The sequence below is a fragment of the Eriocheir sinensis genome, chromosome 38, assembly GCF_024679095.1.
Source record: "Eriocheir sinensis breed Jianghai 21 chromosome 38, ASM2467909v1, whole genome shotgun sequence".
Taxonomy (NCBI): Eukaryota; Metazoa; Arthropoda; class Malacostraca; order Decapoda; family Varunidae; genus Eriocheir; species Eriocheir sinensis.
Window position 1 is genome coordinate 3,776,715 of NC_066546.1, and position 14,690 is coordinate 3,791,404.

The 14,690-nt window shown below is 40.6% G+C and overlaps 1 protein-coding gene across 1 annotated transcript; it reads left to right on the plus strand.

The window, feature by feature from the left end:
- Positions 1-3,352: 3,352 nt before the first annotated feature.
- LOC127008793 (piggyBac transposable element-derived protein 3-like) lies at positions 3,353-4,857 on the plus strand. The gene is made up of 2 exons (XM_050881193.1): positions 3,353-3,544; positions 3,859-4,857. Exon 2 carries the CDS (start codon positions 3,862-3,864, stop codon positions 4,855-4,857), a length of 996 nt encoding a protein of 331 aa, XP_050737150.1. The 5' UTR covers positions 3,353-3,544; positions 3,859-3,861.
- Positions 4,858-14,690: the final 9,833 nt, after the last annotated feature.

The following is a 14,690-nucleotide window of genomic DNA, read 5'->3' on the forward strand; positions in this document are numbered from 1 at the left end:
GAAAGCGCGTGGAATCGTGAGACATTAAAAGTATTGCCTGTAAAAAAATGTCAGGACAAAAATGACGCGTGTGTGTGTATGTGTGTGTATATGTGTGTGTGGTGGGGGGGGGGGGGGTTCTATAAAGGAAATAAGGAATGGAAGGTGAGTAGTGTTTCGTAAATTGATTCAACAAAGAGGATGCTTCCAGAAGGAGGTTGAAATATTAATTTCCTTACAGGAAACCTTAGAAACGCGACACAAAGGCACAGTCAATAAAAAAGCATAACAGAGAAATGGAAAATAATATCAGTGAGGGAGCATTTTTGCACTCTTAACTGGCCGCCTTAGGACAAGGGCCCGTTTCCCCTAGTGATACTAGGGGATAAATCTTTGAGGAGGACAGGACAGGACAGGACAGGTTAGACAGGAAGGGAGACACTGAGATACCAGATATCACCATAATATTAACGGAGTGATTCGAGTGCCACTTGTTTAAGCTTTATTCACAAATTATAAAACAATAATGTTGATATGATATACGCAACAGCGGTGGGCAGGAGTATTGCCTCATGTCACAGACAAAAACTTCAACCATCAACGCATGTCAGATATAGTTCAGTTCATAATGTGCCATCCTGGAACTAATGCTTCCACTGAACGTGTCTTTTCTCTCATGAACAAGCTGCGGGCATCTGAAAAAAAAAAAACATCAAATTGCAACGGTAAAAGCATTGCTGGTAAGAAAGATGAAGTCTAACAACAACGCAAGGTGCTTATCATACTGTGTCCTAAATGGAAGAAATTTTAACTGTTCACTTGTGTGCTACATACAACACAGATCAAGCCACTTCGACTAAGACTCCACCAGTGTGTTTCATGAAGCGTTACTGTGCCACCTTAAATTCTACTGCTTCATTTACGAGTCCCGCTCACTTGATTCAGGCAAATGAAGCCACACCCAACACACGCAGTGATACCAACATGAGTAGCCTGTTATCAATGGCTCGGTGTAGTTTGTATTGTGCTAAATGTATGCCAGTATGTATGAATATATGATGTAGCGCCTGGATCTGGCATATGTTGTCTGTGATGGATTAAACATTAAACACACCGCCATTATGCGTGACATTCGTTTGAAACACTGATGTTTTAGCTCATTTTTTCTCATTGCTGGACATTACCGAGCTGGAAAGGTCACACACACACACACACACAGAGAGAGAGAGAGAGAGAGAGAGAGAGAGAGAGAGAGAGAGAGAGAGAGAGAGAGAGAGAGAGAGAGAGAGAGAATTTGTGCGCGCGCATTTCCAGTGTAGATAAAGGAATTGGGTCGCAACACAAGAATTGAAGAATTGGGTGTGAGGTTTGGACACAAGAAACTTTAAATGAGAAAAGTCGGTGAAGCTAAGAATTGTGAAACTTCATATAACTGGGTCTCTCTCTCTCTCTCTCTCTCTCTCTCTCTCTCTCTCTGTGTGTGTGTGTGTGTGTGTGTGTGTGTGTGTGTGTGTGTGTGTGTGACCTTTCCAGCTCGGTAATGTCCAGCAATGAGAAAAAATGAGCTAAAACATCAGTGTTTCAAACGAATGTCACGCATAATGGCGGTGTGTTTAATGTTTAATCCATCACAGACAACATATGCCAGATCCAGGCGCTACATCATATATTCATACATACTGGCAGACAGACAAATACATATATACGTACATAGATAAATACACACAAGAAAAATCACTAGATGCACAGACATTTTTACGTATATACATCATTCCATATTCATAAACACACATGCATACATACATAAAACACTCGAATACCTACATGAAAAAACAAAATAAAAAACATGTATGCATAATTAATCTGCGAACCATATGTAGGTCACAATGTTCCGGAAAAATTCAGGCAAGTTAAACACACACACACACACGCACACACACACACACACACACACACATACACACACACACACATTTATAATTATGTGGGGAGAAAAACTGTAGTAATCAAATATAATTATGCGCTTATGGACAACTCCCGTGCCCAAACAGCAACAATAAGAGCAACCATCACTGGAATAACTACTACTAAAGTTACTACGACCACTACTACAACTACTACTACTACTACTACTACTACTACTACAATACTACTACTACCATAAAAAGGGGAGAATTCTAAACCAAACGAAAAACTCGTATATCAAGTAAAAGTAATTCACAAATATGTTTACGAAAGGTATTAGAAAATAGCCTTGGCGTAAATTAATTTCCTCTCAGCTTGTCAAACGAGCTCTTGTTATTTTCAGAGGCAGGACACGTGTAAAGCAAGGCAAGGGGGGACGAGGGAGAGAGAGGTGACACTGATGGAAAAGGTCAATTAAATCTTCGGGCAAAGGTGTGTATGTATGTATGTGTGTGTGTGTGTGTGTGTGTATATGTGTGAGTGTGTTAGAGAGAGAGAGAGAGAGAGAGAGAGAGAGAGATTAATGGCTGATTATCGGTATGAAAAATGAGCTAACTCCTGTAATTGACAAGTCCGTCACCACCACCATCACCACGACCACTACCACCACCACTACCGCCGTCAACACCACTACCACCACCATCACCATTACCAACATTCTCCACCATCACCACTCACCATTACCACCAACAAACAGGAACAACAGCAACAACAATAGTATCACCACCTCCCTCCACCACCATCAACATAACCACCGCGCGCTTCATTGTATTTATGTACGTACGCAGTTACGAATTTATTTTAGAACGTTCAGACTAAATTATGAAGAGCAATTACAACACACACACACACACACACACACACACACACACACACACACACAGCCCCCCTCCCCCTCAAACACACACATACGTACACACCCACTCACCACACTCACACAGACACATGTCAAAGTGTGCATATATTAGAACTCAAACGTCGACACTCACATGAAAGGGAAATAATATCGGAGCATTGGCTTGGAGTGACAGAAGGACAGGCGCAGGGACAAAGGAACAGACATAACACACAAGGGCAATTGCATCGCCAAACAGATGGATATAGATAGATAGATTAAGAGATAGATAGATATATAGAGAGGAAATAGAGATAGATATTTAGAGAAGAAATAGGTAGATAGATAGATAGATAGATAGATATAAAGATGTGAAGGTAGATATACAGAAAGATATATTAATAGATAGATACATAGATAGATATTGAGATCGATAACTGTATGTAATGAAGGGGTACAAGACGACAGAAAGGAGCTGAGACAAACGACTACTATTACTACTACTACTACTACTACTACTACTACTACAACTACTACCACGACTTCTACCACTACTGTTATTACTACTTTAACCCATTAGCGCCCATGGTCCTTTTTTTAGGACCAGCAACATTTTTACCTATTATGAAAATAAACCTTATCCCCTAATCATTTTATTTTTTCGTACTGATAAAATTACTTATCCTCTCCCTTACAGGCATGTAAATAATTTATACTTGCAATCCCTTTTCTTGGAATATAAACAAAAAGGACAACATCTTGGCGGTAAGTAGCATAATTGCTTTGCTCAAGTTTGAAGTTCATTTTCACACAGTAATAGGTGCTTGATTTTTCTGAAACTCATACATCTTATACATGCATCTATCTAGTTTCCTAGTATAGTATAGAAATCATCTAGTTCATATTCATTGTTTAGCTAGACGACTAGATACATTGGTCCTTAAAAAAGGACCATGGGCATAGTATGGCCAAAAAAATCCATTTTCTATGATAACGCCATTAGAGAGAAAGTGTTTTTTATATGTATGACAACTGTTCTATATCTATTTATAACCTTTTTTTTTGTTTTTTCCTTGCAGGTCATGGACCGTTCACCAGGGTTTTGTGTGAAATCCTTTTACTCACTCAGAGGAGCAATACAACATATTGAGGAACAGCCAGTACCAGATGAAGTGGAAAGCATTGAGATTACTCAGGTGCCTCCAGACGTTGATGGGCTTACAGATGAAGAAGATTTAGATGATGAAGTCATAGATGATGATTGTAGAGATCCCTCGTTGTTACCACCAGAGGTGAGTGGTAATGTGGAACTACATCAGTACCCTGAAGGAGATGATGTGGAAGACTCACCGCCTAAGAAGAAGACTAAGGTCTCACAAACAGAAAGGGTTGTATGGAGGAAAGAAAATCCGACCTACAATATAGAAAATGCCACCAATGGAGCAGAACATAAAAGAGAAGAAATGAAAGAGAAACTTAGAGGGAAAAGTAATGTAGAATTGTTTGAACAATTCTTTACTGAAGAACTTTTGGAAATGATTGCCACTCAGTCAAAGTTATATGCTTCTCAAAATAATGTGCATGAATATATCATCACTCCTGACTGCTTACGGGTGTTTTTAGGCATATTGCTATTTACTGGATACCATAGGCTACCAAGTGAGCGTCAGTATTGGAGTTGTGATGAAGATCTGGACACAACTATCATAAGGAATGCCATGCCGAGGAACAGGTACACAGAAATCAAGAAATATCTACATTTTGTTGATAATGAAAAGGCCTCCCAAAACAAGGACGACAAAGCTTTCAAACTAAGACCAATATATGATTATCTGAATGAGAAGTTCAAATCATTTGGTATATTTTCCAGAGAACTGTCAATTGATGAACAGATTGTGAGGTATTATGGAAAGAATGGCCTGAAACAGTTCATGAGAGGAAAGCCAATCCGCTTTGGATTCAAGCAGTGGATTATGTGTTGTGGAAGAACAGGATACTGCTATCAAATGGATCTCTACCAAGGAAAGAGAAGAAAGAAACTGGAAGCATGTTCAAAGACACCCTTGGGGGAAAAGTAGTCCTGGCAATGACACAACACTTGGATAATACAAGTGACCATGAAATTTATCTGGATAATTTCTTCACCAGTTACAAGTTGCTTGCACACATGAAAGATCTAGGTATTCGAGTCACTGGAACAACTCGTGCCAATCGAACTGCCAAATGTTCACTGGAGAGTGACAATGACATGAAACAAAAATCACGTGGAGTTTATGACTACAGGTTTGACAAAGAAAATGGAGTTTTCTTTGTAAAGTGGCATGACAATAGCTTAGTTACCATTGGCAGTAATCACCAGTCCTTTACCCCAGTTGGGTCTGCTAAACGGTGGAGCAACAAAGAGAGGAAACATATCAATGTCCCCCAGCCTCACCTCATTGCCATGTATAACAAATACATGGGAGGAGTTGATCACCTTGACTGGCTGACTCAGAAATACCGGATTGGTGTGAGAGGGAAGAAATGGTACTTCAACCTATTCACTAACTTGGTTGACACTGCTGTTGTGAATGCTTGGATAATCAGCACAATCATCTCAGGAACTCAAACATCTCTCTTGGACTTCAAGCGCCCATTGCTAGGTATTATCTACACAAGACCTCTCCTTCCAAACCTAAGCAACCAGGGCGCGTGAAGAAGATGACTGGAAAAGTGCTTCCTGATATAAGATTTGATGGTACAGGACACCGACTTGAAAGAACAGAGGAGGAAAACAAAGGAAATGTGCACAGTGTAAGAGGAAAGTAAGCAAGCAGTGTGTAAAGTGCAATGTGGGACTTCACATGGGAGACTGTGAATATGAATGGCATACCTACAGTGAAAATGGTGCATAACAACCTTATGTATAATTATACATAATATGCATATTCTATATTATAGCCATGTATAATTTAGGTTAATTAAGGAATACAGAAATTTGGATGGAAATTATTTACTTTCATATAAGTCTTAGCTTCAAGGTTGCCAATTTTCAACTTTTTCTGGTGCCCATGGTCCTAAAATAAGGACTTGAATTTAAAAGTGTATATATTGACTATGAATAGTGATTTTTCAATTTTATATGCAATTATGTTTTCCTTGCAATAAAAACTATTGGAAAAAATCAAAATTTCATTGAAAAAAAATTTGGGCTCTAATGGGTTAACTTTTTAATAGAATGGCTAGAGGAAGAATATAAAGAAAATTGTTTAGGCTCCGTATTCCAGCAGTTACTCTCTTTAACTTTCTCATAAGTTCTCTCCCCTCTCAGTTTGATGGAGTTTGGGTCTTCCTCTCCTATTTTTATTTAATCGCTTCTCTGTCCTTGCAGCTGTGTATCTCTCTCTCTCTCTCTCTCTCTCTCTCTCAAAAGCGTTCAATGCGTTAAGGACCTGGGGGTCAAAATCGCGTCACACCTCAAATTCTCACAGCAATGCATCGATGCAGCAAATAAAGCGAACAGAATGTTGGGCTTCTTAAAAGAAACTTTTTATTCAAGAATAAAGATTTAATACTTCCGCTCTACAATAGTTTAGTCAGACCCCACTTGGAATATGCGGTACAGTTTTGGTCTCCCCACCATGCAAAGGACATTGCTAAATTTCATTTGTTAATTTTAAATTTCAAATGTTTAGCGTCGGGCAACAAAAATGATCCCTTCCTTGCACAACAAATCCTACGAAGAAATGCTTTCCACCCTTAACACGTTCTCTCTTGAGAAACGTCGCCTCCGAGGAAAACTGATCGAATGTTGTAAAATACTTAGTGGTTTCACGAATGTAGACAGATCAAAATTGTTTATGATCGATGACACTTTGCGAACGACGAACAATGGCATAAAACTCAAATGCAGACAAGTAAATTCAGAGTGCACCAAATTTTTCATCACCGACGTTGTAGTGCGATAATGGAATAAGCTCCCACCTTCAGTGGTCCAGCGTAACACGATTGACTCCTTCAAAAACAAGCTCGACCGTCACATCCTTGACCTTAATATTAACTAGAGTTGAAGTGCAACGTTTTGGAGCCATCTGATTAATGTAGAATCACTTAGGTTTAAGGACAGACCACCTAGTATGGACCATGTGGTCCGTGTGGTCTGATTTTCTCTCTCTCTCTCTCTCTCTCTCTCTCTCTCTCTCTCTCTCTCTCTCTCTCTCTCTCTCTCTCTCTCTCTCTCTCTCCCTCTATCTCTCTCTCTCTCTCTCTCGTGTGTGTGTGTGTGTGTGTGTGTGTGTGACATTTTCCTTCGCCTTCCATCTCCAGTGACGGAAAAAAAAGAGATGATAAAAAACAACCTTATGATGAGAGGAGGTGAAGACAAATGAGTTAAGAGGGAGAAAAACGGTGTGTGAAAACCTTTAATGGAAGGCAAGGACGAAAGTAATTAGAGGCGAAGGTCATGATTTTGGGACATAAAAGGAGCGGGAATGAGGGTGGCAGTATAGAAGTAAAAGTTTGAGAAGGGAAAGGAAAAAATGGCGAGGTAAAGAAGGACGTATAGGAAGAAAGGAAGAAAGGAAGCGAGGAGTGAAATTAAGGAAATTAATATAGGAAGAAGAGAATAAAAAAGGATATAAAGGGGGAATGAATGAAGAAAAAAAAAATAGGAATACACACTTAATTCGAAGATAGCCAAGAGAATATGAGAGAAATACTGAAGGGACGAAAGGAATAAAAAAAAAAAGAATATTAAAGGAAGGAAGAAGAAAAAAAAAGAAAACAAGGAAGAAAGATGAACAAACATTAGATACAAAAGATAGAACACACAAACGGATAGAACATGTAAGCGACGAACAAAATCATATACAAGTGAAGATACAAAAGAACAACAGAAGAGAGACAAAAGGAGGAAAGAAAGGAAGGAGTAAGAAATCAATTAATAGCAACGAGCGGGAAAATAATAGCAGAGGTAATAAAGAAAATACACACCTTAATTACGTCCCTTCAAACACACACACACACACACACACACACACACACACACACACACACACACACACACACACACATGCAGAAAGTCACCTTGCTTTATCACCTTGGGGCCAACAGGTGACAACAAATGGTGGCAGCGCAGGAGGAACACGAAAAATTCACCCGCCAAATGCAGCATCGCGCGCTTCTACGTATAATCCTTTCCGCTTCCTGCCATCAGAAAGGAAACTCTCGTGCTTTATTTGCAAGAGGCGGAGGCGGAGAAGGCGTAGGAGGAGAAGAAGGAGGAGGAGGAAAGGAAAGGAGAAGGGGTGGTAAGAAGACGACGACGAGGAAGAAGAAGAAGAAGAAGAAGAAGAAGAAGAAGAAGAAGAAGAAGAACAAAAATAAGAACAAGAAGAACAAAAACATGAACAACAAGTAAAACAAGAATAAGAACAATAAAAAAAACGAGGACAAAGACAAAGACAAAGACGAAGAAGATGGAGGCGAAGAAGAGGAAGATGAAGAGGAAGGAGAGGAGGAAGAAGAAAAATAAAAAGAACAAGAACAAAAATAACAACGTGAAAACGAAAATATAAAAAAAAAACGAATGTAAAAAAGGTAAAAAATGAAATAAGGAAAAGAGACACAAAGAAAAGGCAAACAATAGACCAGAACACGAAAGAAGAAGAAAAGGAGAGAGAAAACAATGGAAATGGTAACCAATATTAAAGAGTAAAAGACATCAATCTATAACCTCCAGCAAACCTCATCTCTGGAAATCAATGCATTCTCGGCAGTGATTGTGTCGTGTGTGACCAGAGGTAGGAGGTGCAGACGAAGGATAGCAGAGAAGGAAAGAAGGTGAAAACGGAGGTGAAAAATGTGGGGAGGTGAGGACGAGTGAAGGCATATAAGCAGAAAGATGAGAAGAGAATGTGAAGGCCGAGGAGAGGAGGGGAAGAGGTGACAATAGACGCGAAGGTGAAGAACTAGAAAAAGAGGTGAAGGCGAAGAAAAGAAGAAGGTAGAAGGAAAAGACATAGAAATACAGAGAAACAGGAGAGAAATGGATGAAAAGTTGCAAAGAGAAAATAAATGGAATTGAAACTGAAGAAAAGAAAAATATAGAGGGGGAAAGAGAGTTGAGGTGCAAAAGGAAATATGAAAAAAAGAAATGAAAAAAAGTAAAAAATCGGCTTGAAGGAGTGATGGTGAAGAGGTTTAAAAATAATAAAAAAAGGACTAAGTGAAAAAAAAGTAAAAATGGAAGAAAGAAAAAAAAGAATGGAAAGAGTAAAAATCGAAGAAAATAGCGATGGAAAAGGAAAGAGAGAGAGAGGAAATAAAAGTGGAGATGAAAGAAAATATTGAAAGGAGAGAAATAGAAATATGAAGAAGCAGAAAACTGACAAAGGAAAGAAAAGAGAATATAAGAACAAGGAAGAGAAGAAAGAAAAAATAAATACATTGAGACAGACAGGGAGTTATGAAAGAATGAGAGAGAGAGAGAGAGAGAGAGAGAGAGAGAGAGAGAGAGAGAGAGAGAGAGAGAGAGAGAGAGAGAGAGAGAGAGAGAGAGAGAGAGAGAGAGAGAGAGAGAGAGAGAGAGAGAGAGAGAGAGAGAGAGAGAGAGATTGCAAGAGCGAGAGAGATGGAGAGAGAGAGAGAGAGAGAGAGAGAGAGAGAGAGAGAGAGAGAGAGAGAGATATAGAGAGATAGAGACAGAGAGAGAGAGAGAGAGAGAGAGAGAGAGAGAGAGAGAGAGAGAGAGAGAGAGAGAGAGAGAGAGAGAGAGAGAGAGAGAGAGAGAGAGAGAGAGAGAGAGAGAGAGAGAGAGAGGAGAGAGAGAGAGGTTGAGGCGGGAAGATTCTTGTACATTCCGGTATTTGGGGGGGAGGTTTGCAGATGTTTAAGGTCTGGGGGCTTCGAAAAAACTTTAATTTTTTTACACAAATAAACAAAAATCTCTTTGAGGTTTTTTGAGCACTTCTAAATTTGAACAGCAGAAAAATTCCGTGAAAATAGGAATGTTTTTGACTCTTTAGAAAAAAAAGTTGCGTTTTGGACTCTTTAGAAAAAAATGTATTTCTTTATGCTGTATAACCAAAACCGAGGAAGTGCAGGTGTGATGAGAATGACAGGTAATAGTTGCAGGGCGTGTTAGTAAATTTTCCTTGGATATATGTAAGTAATTTGACCACAAAATGACAAACAAATTTCATAAAGGGATTGGAGTAGGGGAATAAATTGGAACCTCTTTCAATAAGCGCCTTGTTTTCATTTTCATTATCGATAACTAAATTATGTCAAGCTCACAACAAACATCTCTCTCTCTCTCTCTCTCTCTCTCTCTCTCTACCACTGCAACGATAAACAGCGGTTGGTATCCAAGCTAAAACACACACACACACACACACACACACACACACACGCATACTATTACACAACATTCTATCATCTTCCACATTATACGTAAATGGCGTTCCTTTCATTTTTCTTCTTGTTCTTCTTTTCCTTCTTTCTATTCCTCTCCACCTCCTCCTCCTCCTACTCCTCCTCCTACTCCTACTCCTCCTCCTTCTCCCAGCTCAAGGTCACACCATTTATGTTTTCCCTCTGCATATTTTTGACCTTAATTTAACCTTTCAGTATTTTTTCAAACCTTCCCCATTATTCCTTGTCAATCTCCCTTAAACTTTTTACCCTCCTCCTCTTTTTCCATACTAAGTCCCATTAGTCTTTACGTAAACGCAGGGAATTACTGATTAGTGAAGCAAAGTATATTGACAAACAATACGAAAATAAAAGGAAATAAAAAAAGCACGTGAAACAGCAATGACGGAATGTTATGGTACAGGTTGTAAATAAAGATACAATGGATACGGAAGTGGAAACTGTCCGGCTGATATTTTGGTTTGGTGGTTGTTCCCCTTCCCTTTTCCCTCCTCGTCTCTCTCTCTCTCTCTCTCTCTCTCTCTCTCTCTCTCTCTCTCTCTCTCTCTCTCTCTCTCTCTCTCTCTCTCTCTCTCTCTCTCTCTCTCATTTCCTTCACACCCGTTCCCTCACATTTACTCCCGAAGAGAACCTTTCCACCTTATGAGACAAAACTTTATGAAGTGCAGACAAGGGACAAACACCTCCGCTGCCCGCGTATCGCCCCGCCCCCCCCTCTCTCTCTCTCTCTCTCTCTCTCTCTCTCTCTCTCTCTCTCTCTCTCTCTCTCTCTCTCTCTCTCTCTCTCTCTCTCTCTCTCTCTCTCTCTCTCTCTCTCTCTCTCTCTCTCTCTCTCTCTCTCTCTCTCTCTCTCTCTCTCTCTCTCTCTCTCTCTCTCTCTCTCTCTCTCTCTCTCTCTCTCTCTCTCTCTCTCTCTCTCTCTCTCTCGCTCGCTCGCTCGTCTCGTCTCGTCTCGTCTCGTCTCGTCTCGTCTCGTCTCGTCTCGTCTTGTCTTGTCTTGTCTTGTCTTCTTTTTTTTTCTTTTCTCTCTCTCTCTCTCTCTCTCTCTCTCTCCAATCAATCACTTATACGGTACCATGACACGTCTTTGTATATATTATTTAGCTATTTCACTTCCCTATAAACTAATTTTCATTAATTTTTTTTACGTTTGTTCCCTTTAACGCGTTACTCTCCATCTCCTTTTTTTTCTTCTTTTTTTTCGTCCTCTTTGTTCCAAGGTGAGGGTCGTGTGCTGGGAAAAGACATGGGAAGGGTTGTTTCCTGTTTGATTCAATTTGCGTTTGTTGTCCACTCACACCAGGGACTGGGGGAGGGAAGGGGATGGGTGGGGTGGCCTGAAAAGGGAAAGTGAGGGAGAGAGGGGAATGGAAGGGGGCTGGGGAGATACATTTACAGGGGCAGAGAGGAAAAGGAAGGCAACAAAGGGCAAAGGGTGTAACATGGAGTGAAACATAGTAATAAAAGGGGAAAAGGTCCCATATTTCTAGAGAGATCAGCTCCTCTCTCTCCTTAATGTGATTCCCTCCCTTCCCTTTGCCTTTCTTTCCTCTCGCCACTGCCACGGAATTTTGTAAGGGAATTCAATTAGTCCATTTTACTTTTGTTACTAGTGTCACTTTCCACATTTTTATTTACTCTTACTTTTTTTTATAATCCTTCTGTCATTTTTGTCGGTGGAGGAAGGGATGTCATGTTGGTTGAGTTGGTTAGTGTCATGGTTTGGTAGTGGCAGATGTGAGGTGGTCCAAACTACAATGCCACCACATAATGTAAAGAAAGACATCCGTCCTCCAACCCAAAAGCTGGATGTAATATCTGTAATGTTTTTGCACATAAAAATGAAAGTTTAGGAGCTGCAATAACCAAAGCAGTGATATTGATAATTACGTTTTTTTAGGGGGTCCTGTAAACATTTTTTATTACATGTAGAAGAAAAGTCAATGTAAATAGGAGGCGGGGGCTGAGTGGTCAGTGTGCCAAGGAGAGGTCCAGAAGGATGCACGTTCGCGGCCCGCCCGCTGCTACAAATAAGCTGGTAATTTTTCAGTCATCGCCGAGTGGCCTAAGACTACCCACATGCTGTCCTGAAGACCACGTGTCAACCCGGACTCTAGATTCTCTCTAAAAAGAGGATCAAAGATGAGCTTCGGATGGGCAGCATGAGCCAAGCAAGATGACTCCACTATAAAAACTTGCTTGTGCCGTAATGGGTTGGGACTGACCATCAGGTCCCACCAAGAAACCTACGAGAGCCATAGGCGAAACGAAAAAAAATAATAATTAAATAAAAAATAGATAAGTCGTGCAGTTTATAGTTTGATCCCCGCTCACTCACTTTTGACCCTGTTTACAGAGCTGTCACTCTAAGTCGTTACGCAATCAAAAGAATGATATTAAAACAGCTTCCTTTGATGCACATTATTAATCTCCCGTTTTTTTTCTCTCAATCGACACACACATCAAGTTACAGATCTATAAATTAATTAACTCACATATGGTGGTTCAATACATGGACTAATCTCTAACATATATCACATTTAAAGCTGGCGAACGCAGCCTCGTCAAGCCAAACGTTCATTATTCGACACATTCAAGCCATGATTAACTTCCATTGTATGGCTCGGAGTCAAATTTCTTGCTTTACTTCCGAACACCATCTTTAAACATCCTCGTCTGGATCATCTGAACTTTTGCTTTTCTTTCTTTATTTATATATTATTATTTTTGAATGACATATCATTCGGATTCACGTATACGTGAACCCGTTTATCGTACCTCGGGAAAGCTTGCGCAGTCCTTCTACGAGACCAGGGAATTTTTTATCCCTGTTCCTCTGTTCTGGGCAGACTTTATTTATTTAAGACAAGTTTTCGTTTTCCATTTGTGATTCTTCTGAAGCTCCTATTCAAGTAACTTAATCTCTTGTAATTATTCATTTTATTTCCTGTGATTATATGCTTTTATTTAAAGCTTTATACTGATAAGCATTTCACCATCTCAACGTTCTTAATAGTAAATAATGTATGAAATTAATTACTCTTTACTGAAATCAATAACACTTATTTCTATCAAAAGTAAACAATATTAATAGTTTCATTCATTCAAATTCTAACCAGCATGATGTATCTGTCTACTTTATTAAGTATTCATTATTCAAGGTTGATTATTTACTACGGTAAAATAATTGTATAGCTCATCAAAGCAGATAATATTAAGTCTTTCACTAGCCACTGGCACGCTTTACTGCTCCTCTGCCTTCATTCCTTCACACCTGGAGTACCACTCGGCAGATGAAGATGGCGAGTAAATTGACAACCTGTGGAATCTGTGCCTGGGGCTCACGCTGTGCAGCTTGTCAACATTTACCCGAGGAGGAGGACCATAAAGAGCAAGAGGTGAAGAGGCGGGGGAAATAATGAAGAAGAGTGCTAGAGAGATGGATGAGAATATGACAAAATACTGTCAAGGTTCCAGTGTTGGGTGCTGTAATCGGAAGGGATAACAAAACAAGATAAATGGTTAGACACCAGTTTACTATTTAAAGTAGAAAACCCCAAAACAGGCCTCACAATCTGAAGTCTCCAACACGAAGGCTTCAGCACGCCGGACTCAACAATGACCCGTTGCACGGCTTCTTTCTCTTCTGAGCGTCTCGTCCTTTAAGTGGCAATGACGAGGCAGCACAGCTTCGTCCTTGAAGTGGTGTAGACGTAGTAGACGAGGGAGGCGCAGGAGGAGAAGGGGCGTCAGGTTCACAGCAGTAACGGGAGTCCAGGGCGTGGAGAGGAGAGAGGTAAGGCACCCAGAACAAGCCCACGGTTCTGAGTAAACCCGAATGAGAGCAGAGCTGGCTGGAGCCGAATCAAGTGTTCAGAGCGGGGCTCAGCTGCTGTCTGACGAGGAAGGCACTGGCGGTCACCAAGTCGCCTCCCATAGCGGGTTGAGAAGCCTCGGTGGTTCAGTCGACCGAGGCGTCGAACGGCGTCAGGCGAACGAGCAGCGGGAGTGAAGCAGGTGGTTCGCTACGCCTCGGTAGGTGAACAGCTTAGAACGGCAAGATGCGGGCGGGCGGCAGGAGTGCCCCAGTCGTTCGCCCGCTAAGTTGGTAATTGCCCTCACACATACATAGGAGCAAAGACGGGAAGAATGAAGAAGTGAACGACCAAACGGTGGAGAGGAGGAAGGAAAGAGGGGACAGAGCAATCGAGGTGACGGAACAGGTGTAAAAGCAGATAGAAAAAGAAAAGGTTTAAAGGCAAAGAGCAATGTAGAAGAGGAGAGCGAAGAGGAAGGAGAGCAAATGGAGTAAGAGAGAAGTCAAACAGAAACTATGAACAAGAGTGCAAGAAATACTTATCTGGGGGGAAAGGAAGGAGTTAAAAGTAAAAACAGGAAGAAAAGAACAGGGGAGATATGAGAGAGGGAAAGATGAAGGGAGGGAAGCCTGGGTTGAGTGTGTTTTCTGAAGGGAAGAGGAAGGAAAGTAATGCAAGCA